This window comes from Xiphias gladius, chromosome 22, assembly GCF_016859285.1.
Source record: "Xiphias gladius isolate SHS-SW01 ecotype Sanya breed wild chromosome 22, ASM1685928v1, whole genome shotgun sequence".
NCBI classification, from domain to species: domain Eukaryota; kingdom Metazoa; phylum Chordata; class Actinopteri; order Istiophoriformes; family Xiphiidae; genus Xiphias; species Xiphias gladius.
Genome location: NC_053421.1, coordinates 12,467,689 through 12,490,482, shown reverse-complemented (window position 1 = coordinate 12,490,482; position 22,794 = coordinate 12,467,689). Strand labels below are relative to the sequence as shown.

General features: G+C 38.3%; 1 protein-coding gene across 1 annotated transcript in view; it reads left to right on the top strand.

Moving 5' to 3' along the window:
* The window catches only part of cdkal1 (CDK5 regulatory subunit associated protein 1-like 1), a 238,596-nt gene that overhangs the window by 155,279 nt on the left and 60,523 nt on the right, over positions 1-22,794 (top strand). The window contains exon 11 of the mRNA XM_040118310.1: positions 16,214-16,394. Within this exon, the coding sequence (XP_039974244.1) occupies positions 16,214-16,394 (181 nt within the window). The remainder of the gene's footprint in view (positions 1-16,213; positions 16,395-22,794) is intronic.

Sequence of the window (22,794 nt, the reverse complement as noted above, 5' to 3'; positions counted from 1 at the left end):
TGCCGTAATATAGGGCTGATTTTCCCCAAACTACTTTGAGGATTAAGTGTGTTTGAACCACAGGGGATAAAGATGAAAAGCTTGGAGAAGAACGGTTATGCGTCTGTGGGTTTGGGATTTGTTGTGTATATGTGTAGAGGAAAAGATTCTGGCAATATTAATGTTGAACTTTAGGGTTAGTTGGGCTTTGGAGAAAGGGGGGGCGTAAGCCATCATGTCACTAGAAAGGGGTAGATGATCGGGGAGCGCTGAGCATTGAGCAATTCTCAAACCCTGTGGTTTCCCTCAAGTTGGTAGGTTGGTTTCCCTGGAGGTTACACGTTCCTGGCCTCTGAAAACCCTTTCAATTTCAGGCCATAGAGGTCCTTCTCCCAAGGAGACACACTCACTCACATGCCTGTCAGCTGTGTATGTTTTCCTAAAAAAAGATTTTAAATTTCAGTATCCATCATTTCTGTATTATTGAAAAAAAGTAGTAGCAGGGAAAGCAATAATAAATAGCAAAGTGTTTAAAGTATTGAAGATACATAATGTTGAGGGCATCTCCAGCTGCAACAGCTGTGGAGTTTTTACAGTTGTGGTCCCACAGGAAAGAGGACAGGTCAACAGGTGATTAATATGTGTGATCCCAGCAGCTGACTGATACAATGACCCTTGACCTACAACATGACCTCTGAAAACCTCCCAGTTAATCTCCATTTGAGCATTTGGTTACCATTCTCCCCTGCTTCTTTCCATTGATTCATTGGTTTAAGCCATTAAGATGTGAAATATTTTTTTCAAAGTGCTTTTTGATGGGTTGTGTTCACCTCACATACAGCTATGATTGGAAACACTCTGACCTATGACACAAATCTGGTCTTTCTCTAAGGCACGAAAGTATTACAGCACTCTTTTTTCTGTACTCTTTTAAAATTTCAACCTGTTCAGCCTTGTTCAGCATGTAAAAACATTCTTATTGCTCCACCTGATTTCATTTAATGATCTACAATTATTTGAAAGGTTTTGTTTTATATTGTCCTAAGGTTTACAGAAAAACTTCAGAGAAAGAGGTAAACGTGAATATTGTCTCTTTTCTCTTTCCCAGGAGGAATTTTGTTGTAAAAATGATCAGTACATACACACAAAAGGCAACAGTAACAGGCTTGTCTCTGGGTGGTCTCTGGTCTTTTCAGCACATTATTAGTCCAGATGAAGAGGCACCAACTGTTACATATAAAGTGAATATAACATTTTATCCTTCACACATTTTTAAATATAAAACTGGTCAGAATACCCTGGTGATTCATTATCATAAATATTATCACTTTCTAGTACAAAACTGCTTCAAGAAAGCATGTGTTCACCTAAAAAGTGAAACCAAAATAACCTTTACCTTTTACATTCCCACATGGGAAGAGTTAAGTAACAATTTATCCCACTGAATTTGGCTGTCATGGTTTTATTCCTTGGACCTGTGGTTTAAAGTGGTAGACATACAATATTGTGTAAATAGAGTACACAGTATTGTATATAGACCAAATTAGTGGCATTTTTTCAGATAAATGATTAAATGAATTATAATCCATGTTGCATGACTCGAAGGTTACCATGAGAACTTTACTATACCTTCCTTGGATTGATTTTTGAAAATTAACAGAACTAGTTTGCAAAAAAGTAATAATGGACACTTTTTTCCAATATGGCAATGATTATGATTTGATTGCTTAAGCTCCCTAGTATTAAAGGTACCTTTAAGTGTTAGTAGTGTGGTGCAATGTGCTGGCAGTGTGACGCTGACTGTCAGTGTGTTGATGATAAACTCTCTGTCTATCTCAGTCTCTCTTGAGTGTAGGGACTGTTTCTCTCCAAACAAACGGCTCCAAGACGGTTGCCTTTGTGTGCTTTTTGTGTGTGTGTTGTGTGTGTGTGTTTGTGTGTGTGTGCGCACATGTTAGTCATTGCTATTAGTCACGAGGAGTGACGGGGTTATATCAAACATCCCTGGGTTACAGCAGGACACATGCATCAGTAGCGTGACTACACAGTGTGGAGACAGTCTCTCACTCTGTTTGTTATTGATATTGTTATACCTTAATTAGTTTAAACACATGCACTCACACACTTAAAGGTTTAAGGTATCGGCCAGGGCTAATGTTTCACTGGAATAGTAGGTGGGAGGGGTGACAGATCCCTGAGGGCATTGGGAGGAGGGAGATATGAGACAAGTAAGGGAAAAAGGAGAGGGAAAGACAAGAAGGCAAGAGAGGCGGGAAGAGAGTAGTGAGCAAGACAGGTTTGCCGCGATAACCTGCCACACTGGCGGGACCACTCAACATTTCACCCCTCCTCATTCTTCTTCTTTCCCTCTAGCTGATGATTCAGCAAGTAAAGTAAATGAAACCGTGACGGAAGCTGTGTGTGTTTTGACTCTCAGTCTTTGATTTAACCTTGTTTTGACCTGTATTTAACCACCCAGATAGAATAGGAACATCTACAACAAACGGCCTGGTTTAGTCATTTATTTATAACACACAAGCATATACACACTTGTGTGTTATAAACTCCTCAGTCAGCAGCTCCATTTGGGTACCAAATCCGTGTTTTCCTCAAGTACTAAGCAGATTTGAACTCATGAGCATCTGCCCACCATGTTGACTGACAGGTGGCTCAGCACAACACGCTCTAGCCTTAGAGATGTAACGGGCAACATGATCACCAACCACATCCCAAGCATCAAAATATTCATTCAGAAAGCTCTGATTGTGTGACATAGCAGATTCTCTGCCCATGAAAATGTCACACTAATACACGCTATGGTTAACTGTTGTTGTACACCCATGTATAAAATGTACAAATACAGAAAACCAAATAGCTACTGAAACGCTTCAGGGTTAACAGCAGATATCTAGAATAATATCAAAATCAAATGATCAGAATGTTTAAAGAATAGGGGGAAAACCCTATATTTTAGCTGATTTTCGAACACCACTGATGGATAGTCAACTTCAGCAACTTCACTATCCAACACCACTGATGGATAGTCAACTTCAGTAACTTCACGATTCACGATGTGTCTCCTGGAAACATTTCCCTTGTGGTCTGTGCTACTTGGGCTATTTGGTCGTGTTTTCTGTATTTGCAGCACATTTCTATATTTGGTTGTCTTTTCTGTATTTGATGCACATTTCTATATTTGGTTGCATACTTTGCAGAATTTTTTCTAAATGCTCCATATGTGTTGTCAAATTGGTGAAGATGTTTTCTTAGTTTGTTAGTATTTGTTTTCCCAAGCTGCAATCTTTAGCTCTCAGGGCCGCCATACTAGACACTTGCACAAACATAAAGCTTAAACAACAGAGAGTTTCCCACCAGCTGCACTTTACCTGATTTAATGATTACTCATTGTAAATATTATATATACAGTATGCAGCAAAAGTGAATAGAGTCCTGGTCAGTATGTTATGTAATTACAAATCCTGTCCATTAAATACAATTTTATTTATTTATTTTGCCAAAACAAAATAAAAATGAAGCCAATTAATTTGGAAAAGAGAAACGTTGGACTAATTAAACTATAATGAAAGTCAACATTTAAGAACCAACTGCAACAAAACACAGTAGAACTAGAATTAATGAGATTCCATTATTTTATTTTTTACTATTTTGTATGTCCACCTTTATTTTTGATGACAGACTTGGTTCTCCTGGGTATGGATGATACCAGTCTTGTAAGAATCTGTGGAGAGATGTTCCGCCATTATTCATAGATATTTGGTTGCTCTAGCCAATTCATCAGGCTTCTCTTTATTTTTATGCAGTTTTGTGAGCAATGCTTTCTTCTTGGACATTGTCTGTAGAGTGTGACTTCGTGCACTGTCCTTCAGACTGTCTGATCAGTCACTGAAATAAGTTACCACAGATAGTCCTTGTGCCAAGTCAGAAGCGCTTACCTGTCTCTTTTTCAATGCAAGATTGAATAAATAGTGAATTTTGTGGCATTGTTTTTCAAGGACGGCCACTATGACTTGTGTTGTTAGTAGTATGGCTCTTCCTGTACCTCCTAACCACTGCAACTTCATTTTGGCTAATGTCCAGTAGCCTACTTATGCTCTTGTACCCTCTCCTATCGTATTGAAGTCTCACAATCTGGTTTTTTACTTCAGACAATTCCTTTATAGTGATACCATGTTATTTTAGATGCAACTCAGACCAAAATTGAGGAAACTGTGTTGTTCACATCATTTTATAACCTTTTAATGAATAATCCTTAATTGGAAAACACAGTAATCACTTTTGTTGCAATGATCACAGGTAAACTTCTTGTTTTTAATTATACATAAGATCAAATACCTTACTCATCAACTTAAAAATAATACTATTATTCTAAGATGATACAGTGTGTGTGTGTGTGTATATGTGTGTGTGTATATAATATAAAAATTATATGATATAGGCGAGATTTTCCTACCTGATCTCATATTAACATTAAAGATAGATATGGGAATTATATTTATCTGTTTGTCTGCTTGTTTATGCTGTTGTTCATGTTGCCTCTAAGTGTTAGTGTTTGTGTATAGAAGTGATTTAATCCAGGAAGCAGTGAGCGAGGGAGGGGGCCTTCCTGCCCACATACCTGGCTGTGTGTGTCAATAAGTGTAGTGTTGTGAACTGGCTCAGTTTAAACAACAGGAAACCAGCAGAAAACGAGTCATTAACTTCACAACAAGCTGAAGCTGAGGTGTGTGTGTGTGCATGTGTGTGCACGTGTGCGCTCGCGCTCACTTGAGAGACAAACGGCTTGTGGATAACGACTTTTGGCAGTTCCTAACACATTCTTCTCTTATTGATACTTCCTCTGGATTATACCTTATTTCCTTCCCACAAGCCACACACACACAAACAGGATAAATGCAGTTTCTCTATGATTACAGGAGTTAAGTTTTTCTTCATTAAGTTGTGTTAATTTATTATTAGGCCTTTCAGACAACAATACCTATCTTTCCTGCTTTTAGAGAGAAAAGAACACACACACACCCACAAATACAGGAGCATGAGGTTAGAGTGTGTGCATGACAGAGGGAAGGAGAAAACACAGATAAACAGAAAGTCTTGACACTTATGTAAGTGGTGTGTGTGCGTGCGTGCGTGTATCTATCTTCAAAACATGTCAGAGCACAGGTGAAACTCTATGCCTCCCAGTGGTCACAAAGAGCAGGTGGCAAAACAGCCCAACCCATATATACACTCTCCCAGAATAATTTAGAGAGAACAAGGTGGGTTTTTTTTCTTGAACTACATCACCATAATGCTCTTGACACCATATAATTTAAAGTCAAAAACATTGTAAACATTTTTTTTAAGATTATGTTATTCACTCTGCCTTCTTGTTCATTATTAAGCCTATTGTTTTCATGACACATTTGAGACAGATTTGTCAGACATCACAGAAGTGGTCAGTCAATATTGTCCTTGACTAACTGACTGTAGTTTATCATTCTCATTTTAATCACTGGATTGCTTTAATGTTGGTTTGAGTCATGAACCTCAACGTTATCTTTGTTCCTGAAGGACAGAGGTTATGTTTGAGTTACCCAAGTTTCCTCAGTTTTTATACCTTTTCTCTATTTACTTAAAAGATGTAGGGTTATTTGTTTTTCATATTCCCTCAAACAAATCTTATTTGTACGCTAGCATGGGAAAGTACATAGACTTGTTTCTCACTAGACAATATACGGCAAGTACAAACTGAACCTGCATGAGATCAGGACTGCTTGTTCTCATATTGTTCAGTAAGATTGTTCTGCCTCTGATTTCAAAACTGCCATTACATTGGCTCAATCAGTGTTGCTTTTCTTATAATTTTTATAAATCATGAATTACATTTGGCTTCATAAAACATACAGAAAAAAAAATATATTGTCACATCTAAAAGCAAACAGAGTTAGCCATACGTTTGATAAGAAGGCCAGTAATGTGTTTTGGTAGTGGCTCCACACACACACACACACACACACACACACACACACACACACACACACACACACACACAGTGAGATTAAATTCAGAATGCTAACACCCACATCGTAACAGGGGTCCATCACGGGGAGTAAGGTAATGTGGTGGTACAATGTGAACATATAAACAACCCTTCTCAAACATATTGGAAAGTCAAGTAACAGGGCAGGTAGGTGCCAGCTTTCCCTGTGCTTGCACCCTCCTAGTGTTCACACATAAGTGCACACACAAGGTCAACTGATAGTTTGGTACTTCTAGGAACGCAGTAATGTTTCACTGTCTGACTCACCTTTTGATATCTCTCTGTCTCTCCCTCTCTCTCATATCATATTTCTCTTGCTCAATGTTTGACTCAACCTACCTTTTAGAGCTTATTTTCAACCCCACAGTTTCACTCACAGTACACTATAATATGTTTGTGTGAGAGTGGATTGTCTGTGTGTTTGAGTGACACTGTTTTTTTGACTGTACGATTATGCAACAGTTATTCCAGCCTGAAGTGGATTTTCACTGGCAGCATGCTCCGTTGTGTTTCTAAATCCCTGCAAACTGTTGTCTACAGGGAGGGAAATTTGCTGCCGAAATAGTAAGCTTGAAGGTTAAATAATGTTTAGCAGTGTAGCAGCTATTAAACCCTGAGGAACACATTCGTACTCCATACCATTTCAGTTCATCTCCTGTTACGTGTTCCTCAGGTTTTATATGAAGCTATGCCAGGTCTGTAACCCTAGGCAGTTTGACTGTGAGATGAGTACTTATTGCTTTATGTGGTGTGCTTATATGTACTTTTTCAAGGAATATTATTGACAGCTAAAGGCCATCAAAGAGGTGGGGTAGAGAATGCTTAGGAATTGATACATTGTTAATGGCTGTGCTTTTTAATTATCCTTCAACTCAGTATTCCATTGTTTACGTACAGTTACATACCTTGTTTACAAAAATGATCTTGTGTCTTGTTTTTGATGATTAGGAAGTAAAGCAGAAGCGTAACAATTTTGTAATTTAGAAATCGTATGGTAGATTTGTTTACATTATCAATAAGGCTATGGTAAAGTGAAAAAAAGAAAAATTGACATCCCCATTATTGGCAGTACAGTATTTTCTGTGTCATATTAGTACTGTGGACTATCAAAGACTCTCTGATGTTGCTCATTTTACTGGAGAAATTGCACATTAAAGGATCACCTGAAGCTCTCAAGAAGAGCCCATATGATGCTGTTCTTGGGCTCTAGTGAGTGTCAGCTTAAGGATTCATAAAACCATTAGTCAGTTAAAAAAAATTAGTCATTTAATCACCTGTCTAACAGAAAACAACCAACTTCAGCATCGGTCTTTTCTATATAACCCAGTGTTCACCCTTGTTATCTGTTCCTGGTGCTCTCACTGTTTCATGTCTTTGAATTCATTTTCCCTTTTTAGGCCTATCTGTGAGTAGACTGTAAAAAAATGTATCTGCATTGCTACGATTGCCCATACTTGACTTGCTAACCAGCTAACCTGGAAGCAAACTTGGCTCCCCTATCAGCTGGAGAAGCAGCTTCTGCATGTGAACCCAAAGCTTCTTTTCTTCTTTTGTAAGTAAAGGCTGGTTTATACTTCTGTGTGGGATCAAGGCAATGCCATAGCCAATTCAAGTGGCCTACGCTGTTGTGAGTATTTATACTTGTGCGCTGGTGTGTCTGCATCGCTCTGCAATTACAGCACCAATACACTAATTGGCTGTTGGGTTTAAACGCCACTTTGTTGAGTTTCTTCGTGTACTTCAAATGATGGCGACTGAAACTGCGTGGATCATGTTGGAGTTGGAGCTAATAAATGTTAAACAACAGTTACTTCTAGTGTAATTACTGCAGAGCAGAAAAGAGAGAAGACATTGGAGGAGATGGTGTGTACGACCATTGAACTGATGGAGGCAGAAAAAGGGTGAATTTTCTGTGCTTGTACGGCCGAGACATACTACCAAGTGAACCAGTCACGGTGTAGTTACAGTTCTAGGGAGGTGCATATCAGGCTATGGCGTAAGGTATGCGGCTGTACCGTGTTTCTACACAGAAGGTATAATCTGGCCTTAACCTGTTGAACAAATAGCCCTTACCCAAGAAACTTTTCAGTATTGGTCATTTTTGGCCTAACCGTTACCTTGGTAGTCCTTTTAACTTCTATTAATCCAATTTTATAGAGAGGTACTTCTTTAATTATTGACCTTTTTAGAATTTTGGAACATCCACTTGTACAGTATCTCCCTCTGTACAAAAAGAAAAGGTTTATGTAATTACTTAATTCAGAAATGTATGTATTTAACAATATTTCTAGCTTGCTGTGGGTGAGCAGCTTGAGAGAGAGAGCACGTAGAAGCTTACGCTTAAAGCATGCCCACCATTCATTTGATTCAGGTAATACTTTTATGTCCATCATTTATCCGGTGCTTTGATATTATCCATATCTGTGCAGGTCACGTCAGCACATTGGGACGGAATGATGAATCACATACTGTGGGTATGTCAATGAAGGTTGGACTAAATTAAAATAAAATGCACAGCGACAGTCCATTTAACGCCTGGCTAGACAGTCACAAGTGTCATACCTCTGCACTGCAGCCATATATATTTGTGTGTGTGTGTGTGTCTGTGTGTGTGTGTGTGTGTGTGTGTGTGTGTGTGGCTGTGGCTGTGGCTGTGTGTTTGGATGGTTTTGTGGTGTCTGTGTTCTCTTATTATTCCTCCCTCAGACTAATGAAGTGCGTGCGTGCGTGCGTGTGTGTACGTGTTCTTTTTACCCCTCTCCAAGGCTAATGAATTATGTGTGTGTCTGCATGTGCAACTGTGTGTGTTAAATTGAACTGCAGTTCTGCTCTGGTGTGTTCAGGCTGTTTCATTAAATGATAAAGTTTACTGATGATTCTAGTGGGATCATTATTTACTTGGCTCTCCATTCATTCCAGAGCAGCCACCTCGATCTTTACAAATGACCTGCTACACTGAAAGACAGAGATTATTTTGCACCTCAGGTTCCAAGACAAATGACTTGGTATTCCCTAAGTGGACCAATGACATAGTCAACATGTTAAACAAGGAATGGAAAGAATTATAGACTTTCCCTGAACAAACACAGTTAAAAAAATAATTTCAGGTAAATTATTACCCACAGCCCAAACATGCATTTTTTGAAGTCTTTTTATTTTTATAATATTCAAACCTGAATTCTGTCTATAGCCGTTACAGGTAAATGATAATTGATGAGAAGTGATGATTAGGGAAGAAGGGTGACAAAGTATGTGAGAGTGTCAGAGAAACCCTTGTTAACTCAAGTACTGTCACAGCTCAGTGCATTTAATGTCGCAGTCCGTGCTCGTGTGTTTGTGCATGTGTGCAGTTTTCACAAAAAAAGTAATTCCGCAATTCATTTTCTAAACCCACAAGATAGACTGAGAGAAAGCAAGGATTTAAGGAAAGAATGAGTGAAAGATGAAGTTTTAGAAAGTCTTTCTGACAGTTTGACAGCGCCTTGCACCCCGACTGAAGCCATCACCTGTCTCATTCTGTCTCTTAACCAATCATTTGTCTGTCACGTCTCTACTCTCAAGCATACTGCAGTCAGCTTTTTCTTCTTTTGCTTCCTTCAGTCGTTGAATTAGTTTACAGCAAAATGCCAGAATGCAGCTTGTCTTGAATACTTGGTGCATTAATTTATACTTTTTAGCGGTTTTTCATCTCTCATCTATTCTACCTGTAGTGGAAAACGTCAGACTTTCTTCTCACTTAGAACATCTGTTATGATCATTAAACTTTATAAAGTGTATACCTCCACCAATACAAATTTTTTTCCACAGTGTATTTTCTCAAAAACGTTTTAACGTGACAAATTTCATGATTTTTACCTGACACTGGACTTGAAATGGCTGGTTTCTTGAAACGTTTTCAAATACAGCATCCTGCACACAAAAAAACAAACTGACAGATGTAATCAGGTTTTTTAGGTCATGGTAGTTGTCACTGAGGTATCCAAAGTCATTTTACAGTCATTGAAGTTTGCATTACTGCAGCAGTGGGAACCATTGTTTGAGTGTTCAGCTTTAATCTGTCTGAAATCCTCCTGTTATCTTGTCAGTCACCTGGCACCTCTTCAACTAGGGTCTGACAGTACCCTCCTTCATTCTTGATGGTGGAAGTGGGTGAGGAAAGTGAGTGATAACCAAGCAGACCCCTTTCTGTCTCTCGCCGTCCCTGTAAATTCAGCTGCTACATGACAGTGCCATTACCTCCAGCTGCCACCACTAAATCAAACACTTAAGTGTCTGAGTGATTACTAACCATCCTCACAAGTGTCCCTATTGTTCCCCTGTAGGTTCCTTCTGTGTCTCCCTTTAGGAAGGAATTGTCTTCTGTTAGATATAAAATACACTGTTCCTGAGATGTCTTTCATTTAGTTAGTTTACGCAATATTGAAATGCGTGCACAAAAGTAGAGCAGTCTCACAGCAAAGATAATATAAAGAAGACGTCAATAAAAGGGTGAGGGTACGAAACCAAACCTCTGAACAAACTAAAGTGAAAAACAAAAAACACTAACACAAATCAAGATTATGAACCAAGAAAGAACTGACCTGGATAACACAATGCAAATGACAACTGTTTAGTGACCCTCACTCACAAATTTCCATTAAATGTATTTCAGGCAGCAGTAATGATAAGCGTTAAACACATGACATGTAATAACTGTGTTCCTGAGGTTTTGATCACATCATAAAAAGAGGTTTAATCTTGGTAAATCACTGCAAACGAAGACACGGACGACCTTTAAAACTGTGCTGATGTGTATACTGTATGTTTGAAAGGAATATGATGAGGTAAATGAGTCGACGTGATTGCAGAGGTTTTTTGTTTTAAGAATATTTCACAGGCTCTTAAGGGTCAAGTTCGTTTTGCAAGACATCTGTTGTTTAGATGATTTCTGATTTTTAAAGCCAACTTCACATTTCAAACAAGTATTTTAAGTGTGACCTAGTAACAGATGACACCTTGGCAGCATTTGAAGAAATATATTGTAACCATTGCAGAAACCACTTTGTGCTGCTGTATAACTCACAGAAAGAATTGTTTTGATCATTAAAAAGGTGCTTTTAGTCTAACAATGTGACAAGGGGTGGACTGACAAGTTAGATGGATTAATGTACCGTAGAAAAGCAGTCTTAAGGTGACAGTCAAACAAACAAACAAGACAATAGAATTAGCATTTAAATTTTAGAATCATAGGTCAAAGAGACGTTGTAACTAGTTTTTTGAGTACACGGAGTGGACGGACGGCTCTTATGAGGACTAAACATCCACGGCGAAAAACCCCACTGCTGATCCTCACATTAGCATTGATTATATTTGACTTGAGCATAATTTTCACACAGTATGTTGTGGTCCTGTAATCTTCAACGTTCAGTCCTTGTAGAATTTCACTCTCACCCCAGCTGCTGCTCTCTCTCCCACACGCACACTCACATATTATAGTAAAGCCGTCAGCTTACATGTTAATGTGATTTTATTTAGGAGTTGAGTTTCCTCAAGAAAGCAGCTTTCCAAACTTTTTTACATTTGACAACAAATCTCCCCACAGCACACCGCTTTCCCATCTTCATCTCTTTCTCCCTCTCCTCCTCACCATGTCTCTCTGCCTTCACGGTCTGACTCCTACACTACAGCGGCCCCAGTGTGCCACATATTATCATTTCAGAGAACACACACACAACACATACACTGCAGCACAGATGGGTAGCATGCTCTCTTTCCGGCAGATGAATAGGTAAATATTTACCTTTCCAGATTGTCTTTCTTTCACTCTCATCCTTCCATCCCTCCACCCATCTCCTTCCTCTCTACACCTCCAAGCCACACTCATCTGTCTGTTCCTTGCTGTCGTTTTTCAGGGTTCTTCTGTCCCAGTGGTCTCGCCTTCATCTTATCATGGAGGCTGCTCACAGGCATCTGTTGTGCAAACGTGCTTGCATACACATGCACATCTTTTGAATATATGATGAAGAGGATGGCTGTGTGTGTGTGAAAATATATACACACATGTATGGATGTGTGAGGGCCTCAGCAAACAAAGAGTTGATAATAATTGTGCAGTAGACAATGGCATGTTTTATGAAGCTTAATTCAGCCTATTGAGGCAAATGGGGGACTCTCTGTGTACTTATCTTGAGTTTTAATTAAACGACTTTAGTCTTCTATGAACACATTCTACCCGTGTCAATAGTAACTCCGACTGGTAGCACAGTATGGCCAGTGCAGGCAACTGTCTTGAGGGATGTGGTCTTTTGCTTCTATAGGGCAGGAGTAGAAATGATAGGAACAAAGCACACACACACACACACACACACACACACCCGTTATCTCTTTTGATTTAGGGGCTTCTGGCGCTGTGTATACTGAAGCATTGACAGAAAGTGCAGCGTTTGTCATGAGGTTAGTGCCTGACTGCTTGCTGTTGATAAAAAGTGGTCCATTTTCCTCCTTTCTCTCATTATACAGACATGTACAAAGCACATTCACAGGGGATTAGTTTACTTTCCATTAAAAATGATCATTTTCAAACAGAGGACTAATTAAATGTAACTCCTGTAAACATTGAGGATGCATTTAAAGATGCCTTTTGGGAACGCAATAAGGGTGATGAGAATTTGATCCATATTCCTAATTTAACTGCTGTTCAATATAAAATGCTGAGCTACACTTTACTATACATACCTCTCTTAAAGTATGTTTTACCTTGCATCTTGAAGTATGTTTTTGTATTTTTTAATTTTAATGAAACTTAATAAACTGCAGTGTCCCTTTAGCTTTTTAATTTTATATCCAGCATAGGTCTATGCAGTATTTCCTACTTTTAGTATTTTATTCTTCTTTTAAGTCATCACTTTTTTTCCCCTGTTTGTTTTTTGGTAAAGAATACTTTCTCTGATATAATTCCCTACTCAATACTTGTTAACTCTTTCTCCGAGTCAGACATACCAGATAATATCTCATGTGATAGATCCTGTTCTGCTCTGTCTGTTTATCTTCTTTCCACTCCAAAGAGACTAATCTTGCTCTGTCAGTGTTTTTGGTTTACTTTGCTTTTAGTTCTGTCACGTTATTGGTGAGATAACTAATTTTCTTTTACCCCACAGAAGGTCCACTGTCTTTAAAAAGGAATTTGCATATATCTTACAAATTTTCCAAACATTTGCAATAGCAACTCTATTTGAGCTCCTATTAACATTGGATAGAAACAATTAATATATTTTAGAGCTTTTTTAACATTTAAATAGAAATGTAATGCAAAATACAATGGATGGGTGTTTTTCAGTTTTGAAGTTTTAAAAATAGCCGTCTTCCTGTGTTGGTTTAATTGAAAGCAAGTTCAGTTGAAACCTAATCTGTCATCTTTCTTGATTTTCTCCCTTTCTGTCTGTATCTTTGCCTCTCTGCGTTTCTCACACACTCTGTTTTTGAGAGGTGAACAATAACAAGATACATTTCTCCTCTCTCATTTTAACAAGGGCAATATCAACAAGGTTCTTGTTCATTAGTATCAGACATCACACCTCTATCTCCCTTAGATCTGAGAGAGACAAAGGTGTCAAAATGACTGTGTGTGCACACATTTTTTTTTTCCTCTCAGCCTCCGCCTTAGGAAAATCCATAAAGGCCACTCCAAACCAGTCTTTCTCCCTTCTCTCAGTATTCTATATCCATGTGTTACTTTGCACCCCTGGCCTGAATTGTACATTTTTTAAGCAGATTTTCTTAGTACTGCTGCAAGAATAAAACGCACACAACGGCTATCAACAGTATATACCTCCTCACCACTACCACCAAAAACCATAGCAAATTAGGTGTACAAGCCCCAGGGACAGTTATCTATTGTCCAGAAGAAAATGTGCTTGTTTGGTAACATTTCTAATTTTATTTACCTTCCCTCTCACTGTCATTAATAAAATAGCTTGAGGCTGTAAATTATAGACATTTTATAGTGTCGTGGGGAGACATTAAATAGCAATAAATAATGTGAGTTCATTCAAACTTTATTTTATCCCTGTAGCAGAAGAAGGTTACGACTACACTTACTCGCCTACAAAAACGTTTCATACTGATGAGTGCAATGTGGGTTCACACTGTCACAGCAGGAACTGCAAAAGATGAACTATATCTTCCCATTTTCATTACATTTTACTTGATTAATTATTGTTGGAGCCTACAGGCTGCAAATAGTCCTTTGTTTACCTAACAAAGTAAAGGATTAAAAACATGCATTTTGAGTTAAATACTCGGGGGGGTTTCTTATCCACTGCTTGAGGGCATCCAAGAAGTTAATTTTAATCACAAATAGAGAATTATTAATTTATTTAGCCATTTAACCATTCCATGCTCAGATTTTTGTGTTTTAATTTATGAAGTTTTACTTTTCCATAGGGTAATGGTCAGGCAAATCTGAGAGGTCAAGAATGCCTGTGCCTGCAGGCCATTGGTTAATATTAATGACCATCAGCCAATTGGAACTCATCAATAGGTCAGAGGTTATCATGGGGTTGCAGATGCAGGAAGTTAATGTAATTAAAAATGCATCATATTGTCGATTGCAGAGAAAGTGTCTTTTCCATTCCTTTCTTAATGTCTTTGTTGAGCTGTCTTTCTCTTTGGTGGTCTGTTGTGTATGTTTTGGTATGTGTGTGTTTGTCTCTTGTCTTAATATTTCACAGTTTTTCATGGATATTCAGCAGGAAATAGAATGTTTTTTATATTTTTACTTTTTAGTCCATTGCTGTCTTTGTATTGTATAAACATTTTTACAGCCATGTGCTTAGCTGTAAGAACAAGGAACATATATTGTACATTTAAGAAATTAAAACATCAGAGGTGAGATATTTGTTTAAATATGAGCGAGGAAAGGAGAAGAGAAAGAGTGGCAAGAAATAAAATGAATGAGTGAATAGAAAGACGTAAGCCAAAATTACTGTTGATTGAGAGTTTTGTCAGTTGTCTGTCACTAATTAAATCCTGGCTTCTTATAACAGACTGCTTGCCATATAGCACATTACATGTTGCATTTAGAGGCTCCAGTGTCTCTCCTATTCCACTGCATCTAGTGCTTTGATAGAAATCTTGTAATCAGTGCCTTCACTCACTTGTATTGAGTATGAGTTTCAATTATTTCCATATTGGATACCAATTCCCATCTGACTTGACTCTAGAAAATAAGTTCCTCCTCAAAAACAGTCAAATGGAAAGCCTTCTTGTCACAAATAATTAGAACTCTCTGTTGCTCAGAATATTGTTGTTTTCTACATAATCATTTTTCTAATTTTGCCCCTTTATGGTAATCGAACGCTACTTTAGCCATCAGAGATGATGCTAAATGCCTTTGGGATCAAACCTAATAATTGAAACTGTATGGCAGAATGTCAAAACGGCATATGTTATATTTCAAGAGTTTTGTTATAAACCACTCGACTGCTGTCAATACAAACGAAATACATAAAACAAATCAATGCATCTATTCCCGTGCCCTACTGACTACAATTAATCGAATGACCCAGCAGGTCAATAATTAATAGCTAACGATTGGCAGCAGAGGTTGCTTATCAGGCTTTGATTGGCTGAATGAGTCTATGGGGAAAGGCTTTAGACTTCTGTAACGCTGTAGTGCTTCACATAGTTTTTCAAAGGCAAGTATCAACAATGGGAAAATGTCAGTGAATTGCAGTAGTTTGAGGTTAATGAATGTTAGACTGAAATGTATGATGTATGTTGTTGTTTTATTAGTCATTTTTATTATTAGTTTTCTTCAAGAAATTCCTCTGGAGTACAGGATGTTGATCTCCATGATGCTTCCTGATTGAATTATGAATAACCAAAGAGAAAAATATTTTAAGCGGACTTAGCTTCAACACAATACCATGAGCCACTGGCAAAACAGATCGAATGGGTGCAGAACCAAATGCTTTAGAGTGGCTTCACGGTTTCTCTCGCAGATGGTATTATTTTGTTTTAATGTTAACTCTTATCCTAAGAAGGTCAAAGGATGAGGCTTGCTTTTTCTTCACAACACCAGAAGATAAACAGAAGTCAAGCCTTTCACAAGGGCACCTCAACTCTAGATGTTTTTAAAATTGATTTTACAACCGGGAAATAACAACAACCGTAATATATGACCTAACAGCCTCTATCTCTCTATCTCTCTCTTAGGGTCCCAGGTATAACCATCGCAACAGATATAATCTGCGGTTTTCCTGGGGAGACAGAGGAAAACTTCCAAGAGACAATAGACTTGGTGAAATGCTACCGATTCCCCAGTCTCTTCATCAACCAGTTCTACCCCAGACCTGGTACACCTGCCGCCAAGATGGAGCAAGTACCAGCACATGTGGTGAGTGTGGACAAGGAGACAGACTCCTTCACTTCTAGTTATCTGACATACAGTACCTGATTTGGGCTAAATTTTGCTGCTCATGTGTGAAAGTGATGAACTAAGTTTCATATTTAAAAATTGAATGATTTACCAAATAACAGCTTGAAATGGAAGAGAAGATGTTTTAGGAGCAGGAATACATAGACTTACTCTAGGTAAGGATATTCCTATTGACACTGCGCTTTGGCATGTGCTGTTTGCATGTGCGTACACTGTACCGTAAGTGCACGTGCAAATTTGCATGTGTGTGAATTCAGAAAACACAGGCCAACCTACTGTCATCTGAAAATGTAAAAGTCTGTTCCAGTTCTGTCATGACTTCTGAATGAATTCTAATATTACTAATCCTGAAATCCAGCAGAGTTTCTGTGTGTGAGAGTTACAATGTTTTTCTGTCCCTTTCAGACAGACGAACTCGTTCATACAGTATTCATGTGAAAAAAAGTAGTTTTACTGTGTAGACGTTAAAGCCTGTATTTGAATTAAACTTTAATTGCTAGCAATTAACTGGGACCAGAAAATCCAAATTTGTTCAAAGTTGAGAACGCTTTCAGCAGGACTTGGATGGAATGAACAAACAGCAACTGACTGATAGAATACGACATGTGTAAAGCTGCAATGTCTCATGAAATGTACAATTATTATCAGAGTTGTCACAAAGGGAGGTGAAATTTTGATATTAAGGTTGAATAATCTATCCAAGAAGAAACATTTTAAAGTATCTGACCATTATTTGCAACACAAGTCAGACGTTACTCAGAGTCTAGATCTAAAGGTCATCAGAGTAAGTGCATCTTGAGGCACTAACACATTGTCTAATGGTGGTTGCTGCTTCATTTGGACCTCTTATTGTCCTCTGTATAACCACACAACCCCTGACAGATACCTCTTTCTCTCTCAGTCTGCTGCCAAATGAAACAATTAGCAGCTAATGAAGCCGTAATTGTTAGAAAAGGTGTGTGTAAGAGAGACAGATTGAACACATCACCATCAGTTATAGCATGTTTTTGACCTTTTGCCTCATAGGTTTCTCAGCTGCATCATTGTTTACAGAACCATATTCAACTATAATATAATTGTAAAACATAACTTAACAGCAATGTTGCTTATGAGCATTGATACTCCCTATAGCCCCTGCGGTGTAACGTTACTTTATGCTCATGTGCATTATGCTTATATTTTACCATTATTTTCTACAGTTTGATTGAGGATTGATGCACAATTATACATACATGTTTGGTCAATTTAAGTTCAGTTCCTTGTTTATTTAATTAAATAGAGCCCTACTTATCAGAAGAAATGTACTGCTTAATCAGCAGTAACTCGGCTTGTTGGCCAGTCTACATGAAGTAGGCTTATTCATAGTTGCTCACTTACATTATTACTTATATCCACCCATTGAAACTTAACCATGGCACGCATGCTACTTGTGTTTGTACCTGAGTGTTTTTCTTTTACCTTTTGTTTCTGTTTGACCTCCTACAGTATGCTGTACTCTATACTGTATGTTCTATCTCTCCTTGCATTTGCACTCCCTCACTCTTTGCCATCAAAGTGTTGACACATCTCTTTCAAGTGGAGCATCTTCATAAGTCATTCTCTTTTTCCCTCTTCCCTCCTTCCTTTTTTCATTCTCTGAGGAGAAGCAAAGTGTGTCTTAGAGGGTTCAGTCCACAGACAAACACGTCACTGCTTCTCTTCTTTTTATCTTTTCCCCTTTCTCCTTTCTATCTCCCCCATCTTTCCCATCCGACATTTATTGTCAGCAGTTAAATGTCAGCACGCACCTATCTATCCACGATTTCATTCCGCAGGCAGCTCTTTGACTGTCAGATTTTGTCATATTTCTGTTTCCCGTGAAAACGTTTTATTACAATATCTCCCTTTTCCAAATATGAAATTATTTGGCTAGCTAGTTTTATTTTTTATTTAATGATGATGAAGTTTGTGCTAAATCATTGATTAAGCATTATAAAGTGTGTTGTAACTGATTTGAAATGCACAGGCAACAAAGGGGTGGATTGCTTCACTTCAACAGTGACAGAATAAAATCTCCTTTTTCACTTTCAATGGTAATTTAAATGTTTAAATTTAAATTAATTGTGTGTATATATGCGCTTGACAGAAAATAGAAAAAGGTGAGAAAGGGAGTCTAAATAATATGTTAAGGTCCCTATAACACTAAACCTGCTTTGGTAATTAAAGCTGCACACAACATCACATCATCAGTCAGCATGCACCTGTTCTTACACACATACACACTCACACAGTGAGTGGTGGCAGCTAGGCGATGTCTAGGCCATGTAGGGTCAGTCGTTAATAAAGTGCACCAGATGGTTTGTCTGGAACACAACTGAGTTGAATAGCCACAGGAGTGATGCAGAACTAGATGGAGTAGGAAGCAGAGACAGAAGGTGGCCTGAGAGAGAGACAGACAGGGAGAGAGACAGTGAGGATCTGAAGAAGAGCTAAAAGGTGAGGGGAGATTGATTGATTGGAGGAAATGAAGTGAGACAAAAAGAAACAGCTAGGGGCAGGAGGGGCACAATCCCCTTTGGAAATCTGACTGGCCACCATGAATGCTCACTTACTAAATGTGGCAGCTCATTGGTTATGAGGATGTCATTTGCACAGTTTGGCTGTGGTGGAGCCAGTGGTCTAAATCTTAACAATATGTACCACACTCTGCATTTTAAAAGCAAGTAAAGATATTTACCTTTTTTCATGATCTTTTCTGTCTTTTGCAAACACAGGGCTCTCTCCATGGCTATTTTTCCTGCACTCCCTCAAACATTATATCTCATTGGGGAAAGACATTATTGAGGGTAAAAAGCCAAAGGATTAACTCTTTCAGTAATACTGGCTCCTTGCAGGCAAACACCTAAAATACAAAACTGAGTTGGAATGAAGGAGTAAATATCAGTGTGTAAAAGTGAAAAGAGCAGACCTTTTTTGTAATTCAGTTCGTGTTGAAGTATTTCTTCCACACCTTTTTGCTGGATCATCTAGTTTGCTGGTGAAGCAGCAACAACACAGTCTTCCTAAAATGTGACTAAATGTGTGACATAAGAACCTACATTAATATGAATATGTGGTCATATCTGTGATTGGAATACTGACATTTTTATTTTGATGATGTTACATATGGTTTTGCTTCAGCAGTCTGATTTCAAACCGTAACAAAAACACATAATTAAATAGAAAAATACATAGACAGATTTATCTCAGTGAGTCAGTGAGTGAAGCAGAGAAAACACGTAGAGCTGGGAAGCGTCCAGCTACGAGGAGGTCCAGGTGTTTGTGCTATCTGTAGGTCTAACTTATTACCTATTGTATTAGATGATATATTAGAGAATGCATTATGGAGGGGAGAGTAGAGGCAGATGGAAAGAATCGGAGACCACAGGGATGGAGGGATCGAGAAAGAGGAAAGCATGTTGAGAATAAAGGGGTGTGAATGCTATTAGCCTGGATCTCAATAATCATCCCCAAGTGACTAGAACTTAGCCTTGATAAATGGACTTGCTGAGTGGAAGGTGTGTATGTGTGTGTTGGGATGTCTATTGGTATGTGAGGAGGAGTTGAGAATGAGCAGCTGCCGGAGCGAAAGATAGAAAAAAAGTGATAGAGATGGAGATTAGCTGTTCTAGTCGGACAGTGTTTTTAATTTCCCCAGGTTGTAATTGGTTAAGAACTCCATTACCCACGAGACACCAGTGCAGCAGCTGTCAAAGTGAAACAGCTGGCCAGCCACTAGTAGCTCCATCTTCTAGCTTCACTATCATTTATCTGCGCCTGGACACACACACACAAACACAATAATGGACACACACACACAGACACACACATGCCTGCTTTTCCCCCTCTCTTTGTCTCAAATGCAGACACTTACTCTCTCATACACGTATCGGGGGAGATACTAATGCTCGACTAAAGGCAGTCTGACAGGTATTAAGGTTGAGTTAATGGTTAAGTTTCTGTCTGGGACCAGGTAGGTCTGTACTTAATTAATGAGGACCTAGTCCATTAATAATGGAAGGAATAACACATTGCATTTAAATGATCATAGTTTTTGCTTGCCACATTCAAGTTCTTTTTTTTTTTTTTTACCTGAATATGTTATCAGTATGATGTTCATTCTAGGGTTTAAACTAGTCATTAGTGGGGTATTTACAGGCAGTGTTGCCAACTTAGCACCTTTCCTGTTAGATTTACCGACTTTTCACTCCCTTTTAGCAACTTTGCTTTCACAGAAGCACCTAGCGGCAAATCTAGCGACTTTTTGGTACTACTTTACATAGATGATAGTCGCCAGTATAGCCCTACAAGCCCTCTCTCATTCAATTGACCGCACAGCAGATGCATATGTCTGAATGAGCTTCTAACTTTCTGTCAGAGTGATAATTTTACATGTAAGAATAGCCAAAATCACAGCACAGCCATTATCTTTAACTTATGTTTATGGTGATTTTGTCAGATGACGTTATAAAATCAAGATTTTAGCAGTGCAGAGCATCAGCTTGGAAAGGGCTTGGAAGTGACTGCTGGTTAACATGTAGTCTTAATGGGCCACCTTTCAGTCAGTATTTCATACTTGTTCCATTGTCTGACAACAGAAACTGATAAACATGCAAATGAGATCAGCTTTATTGGCAATCCGGCTGTATTAAAATATTGTACAGGTGAGCACAGACAGTAGGAGAGAAGCAAACAGATAAAGGGTTGTTCAGCCATACACTAGGTCTTGACCTAGTCTTGTTTAAATAGAAATCTGAAAGAACAGTTGAAGACATGCGTTTTGATCATACAGAATATCTAGAATGTCCAGAATGGATATCTACTTGTATACTTGCTAATGCCATTTGATAGCATTTTACATTAAAAAAAATGTTTTAAATGGTAATAATGATGTATTTAACAACATTGAGAGAGAAAAAATGATTAATTTTAAAAATAATCTTAAAAAGATTTGTTTTTGAACAAGATTTTCCCAAGGGGACTCAACTGAAACAAAGTTTCACAGTGCACAGTTGGTGAGATTTTTAATGATTGTAGCTATTGTATGTAACTAGTTTACTGACCTGAATATGGGTCTTAATGACATGATGAAATCCCTTTAAGTTTGTAGTCTCTTCTGAGGCAATATCATAACATTTGAAAAGCAGCTTTAAGGCATTTCATCTGTTTTAAGCGTGAATATAGCTCACATATTGTCATATTCCTGTGGCCATTCAGCATCCCATTGCTTGAATTTGATTAGGGACATAAATGTAATTTTGTCTTTCTCTCTCTGTATTAACAATTTAAAGTAGTTGCCTTGTGTACACCCTGGTTAACAGACCATGCAGAGGATCTGAAACAAGTCATGATAGTGTAGCTGGAACATGTTAGATATATAGTGACCTCTGTAGATTGACGAAAGTTCCACACATGAAGAGCATCACCATTGTGAACACTCTCGTGATGCTTCAGGAAGTGTTAATCCTCTGCACACAAAGACAGAAGCACACTTAAACTATGCCCAAGGTTTTCTCTTAGAAATGTAACACACAGACACAAACACACACACACACACACACACACACACACACACACACACACACACACACACACACACACACACGCCGTGGGTGTGGGCTCTATAGCACTAACATCTGTCTGTCATTAGGGAAAGACAAATAGGCACATGCTGGTGAGCCAGAAGCTCATACAGTACAGGCTAAGGCAAGATCACTGTTACCTTGCCCCGAAACATACTCACACTTGGGCATACTGACACATATGTAACTCCCATATAGACACACCGAAAAACACCAGACACACGCATGCACGCACACACACACATCCACACCCACACACACACACACACATTTCTACTGCTTTCAGTCGGCATTAACCATTTTCTCTGAGATAAACAAACATTAAACCAGGTCTGGACCTTTCTACTTGTGTTGGTATGTACACACAAAATATTGTCATGCAGATAACTTTTGCATCCCATGTGAAAATGGTTTGGAGTTGACATCTCACAGATTTGACAACAAAATCAAAACATGTACCAACATGCAAGATGGTTAAATGCACACACACAAACATCTTACATTTTTTCTGACCATGCTGTCAATCATCAATCATGCATGTTTTAGATTTCCATTTTAAGTCTTTTGGCCCTTTATTTGCTCATGATTTTGACTAAAATATTGCTTCTAAAAAGCTGCCAGTCTGAAGACAATTATTTCCCAGTCTTAATATTGTATCTATTCAGGTAATGTCATTAACTTTCAAGAAACCATAACTTAGTCAGGGTAATTGCACTCAAGAATTGCATACCTTGTCTCAGAGCTTCACAGTATTGTGC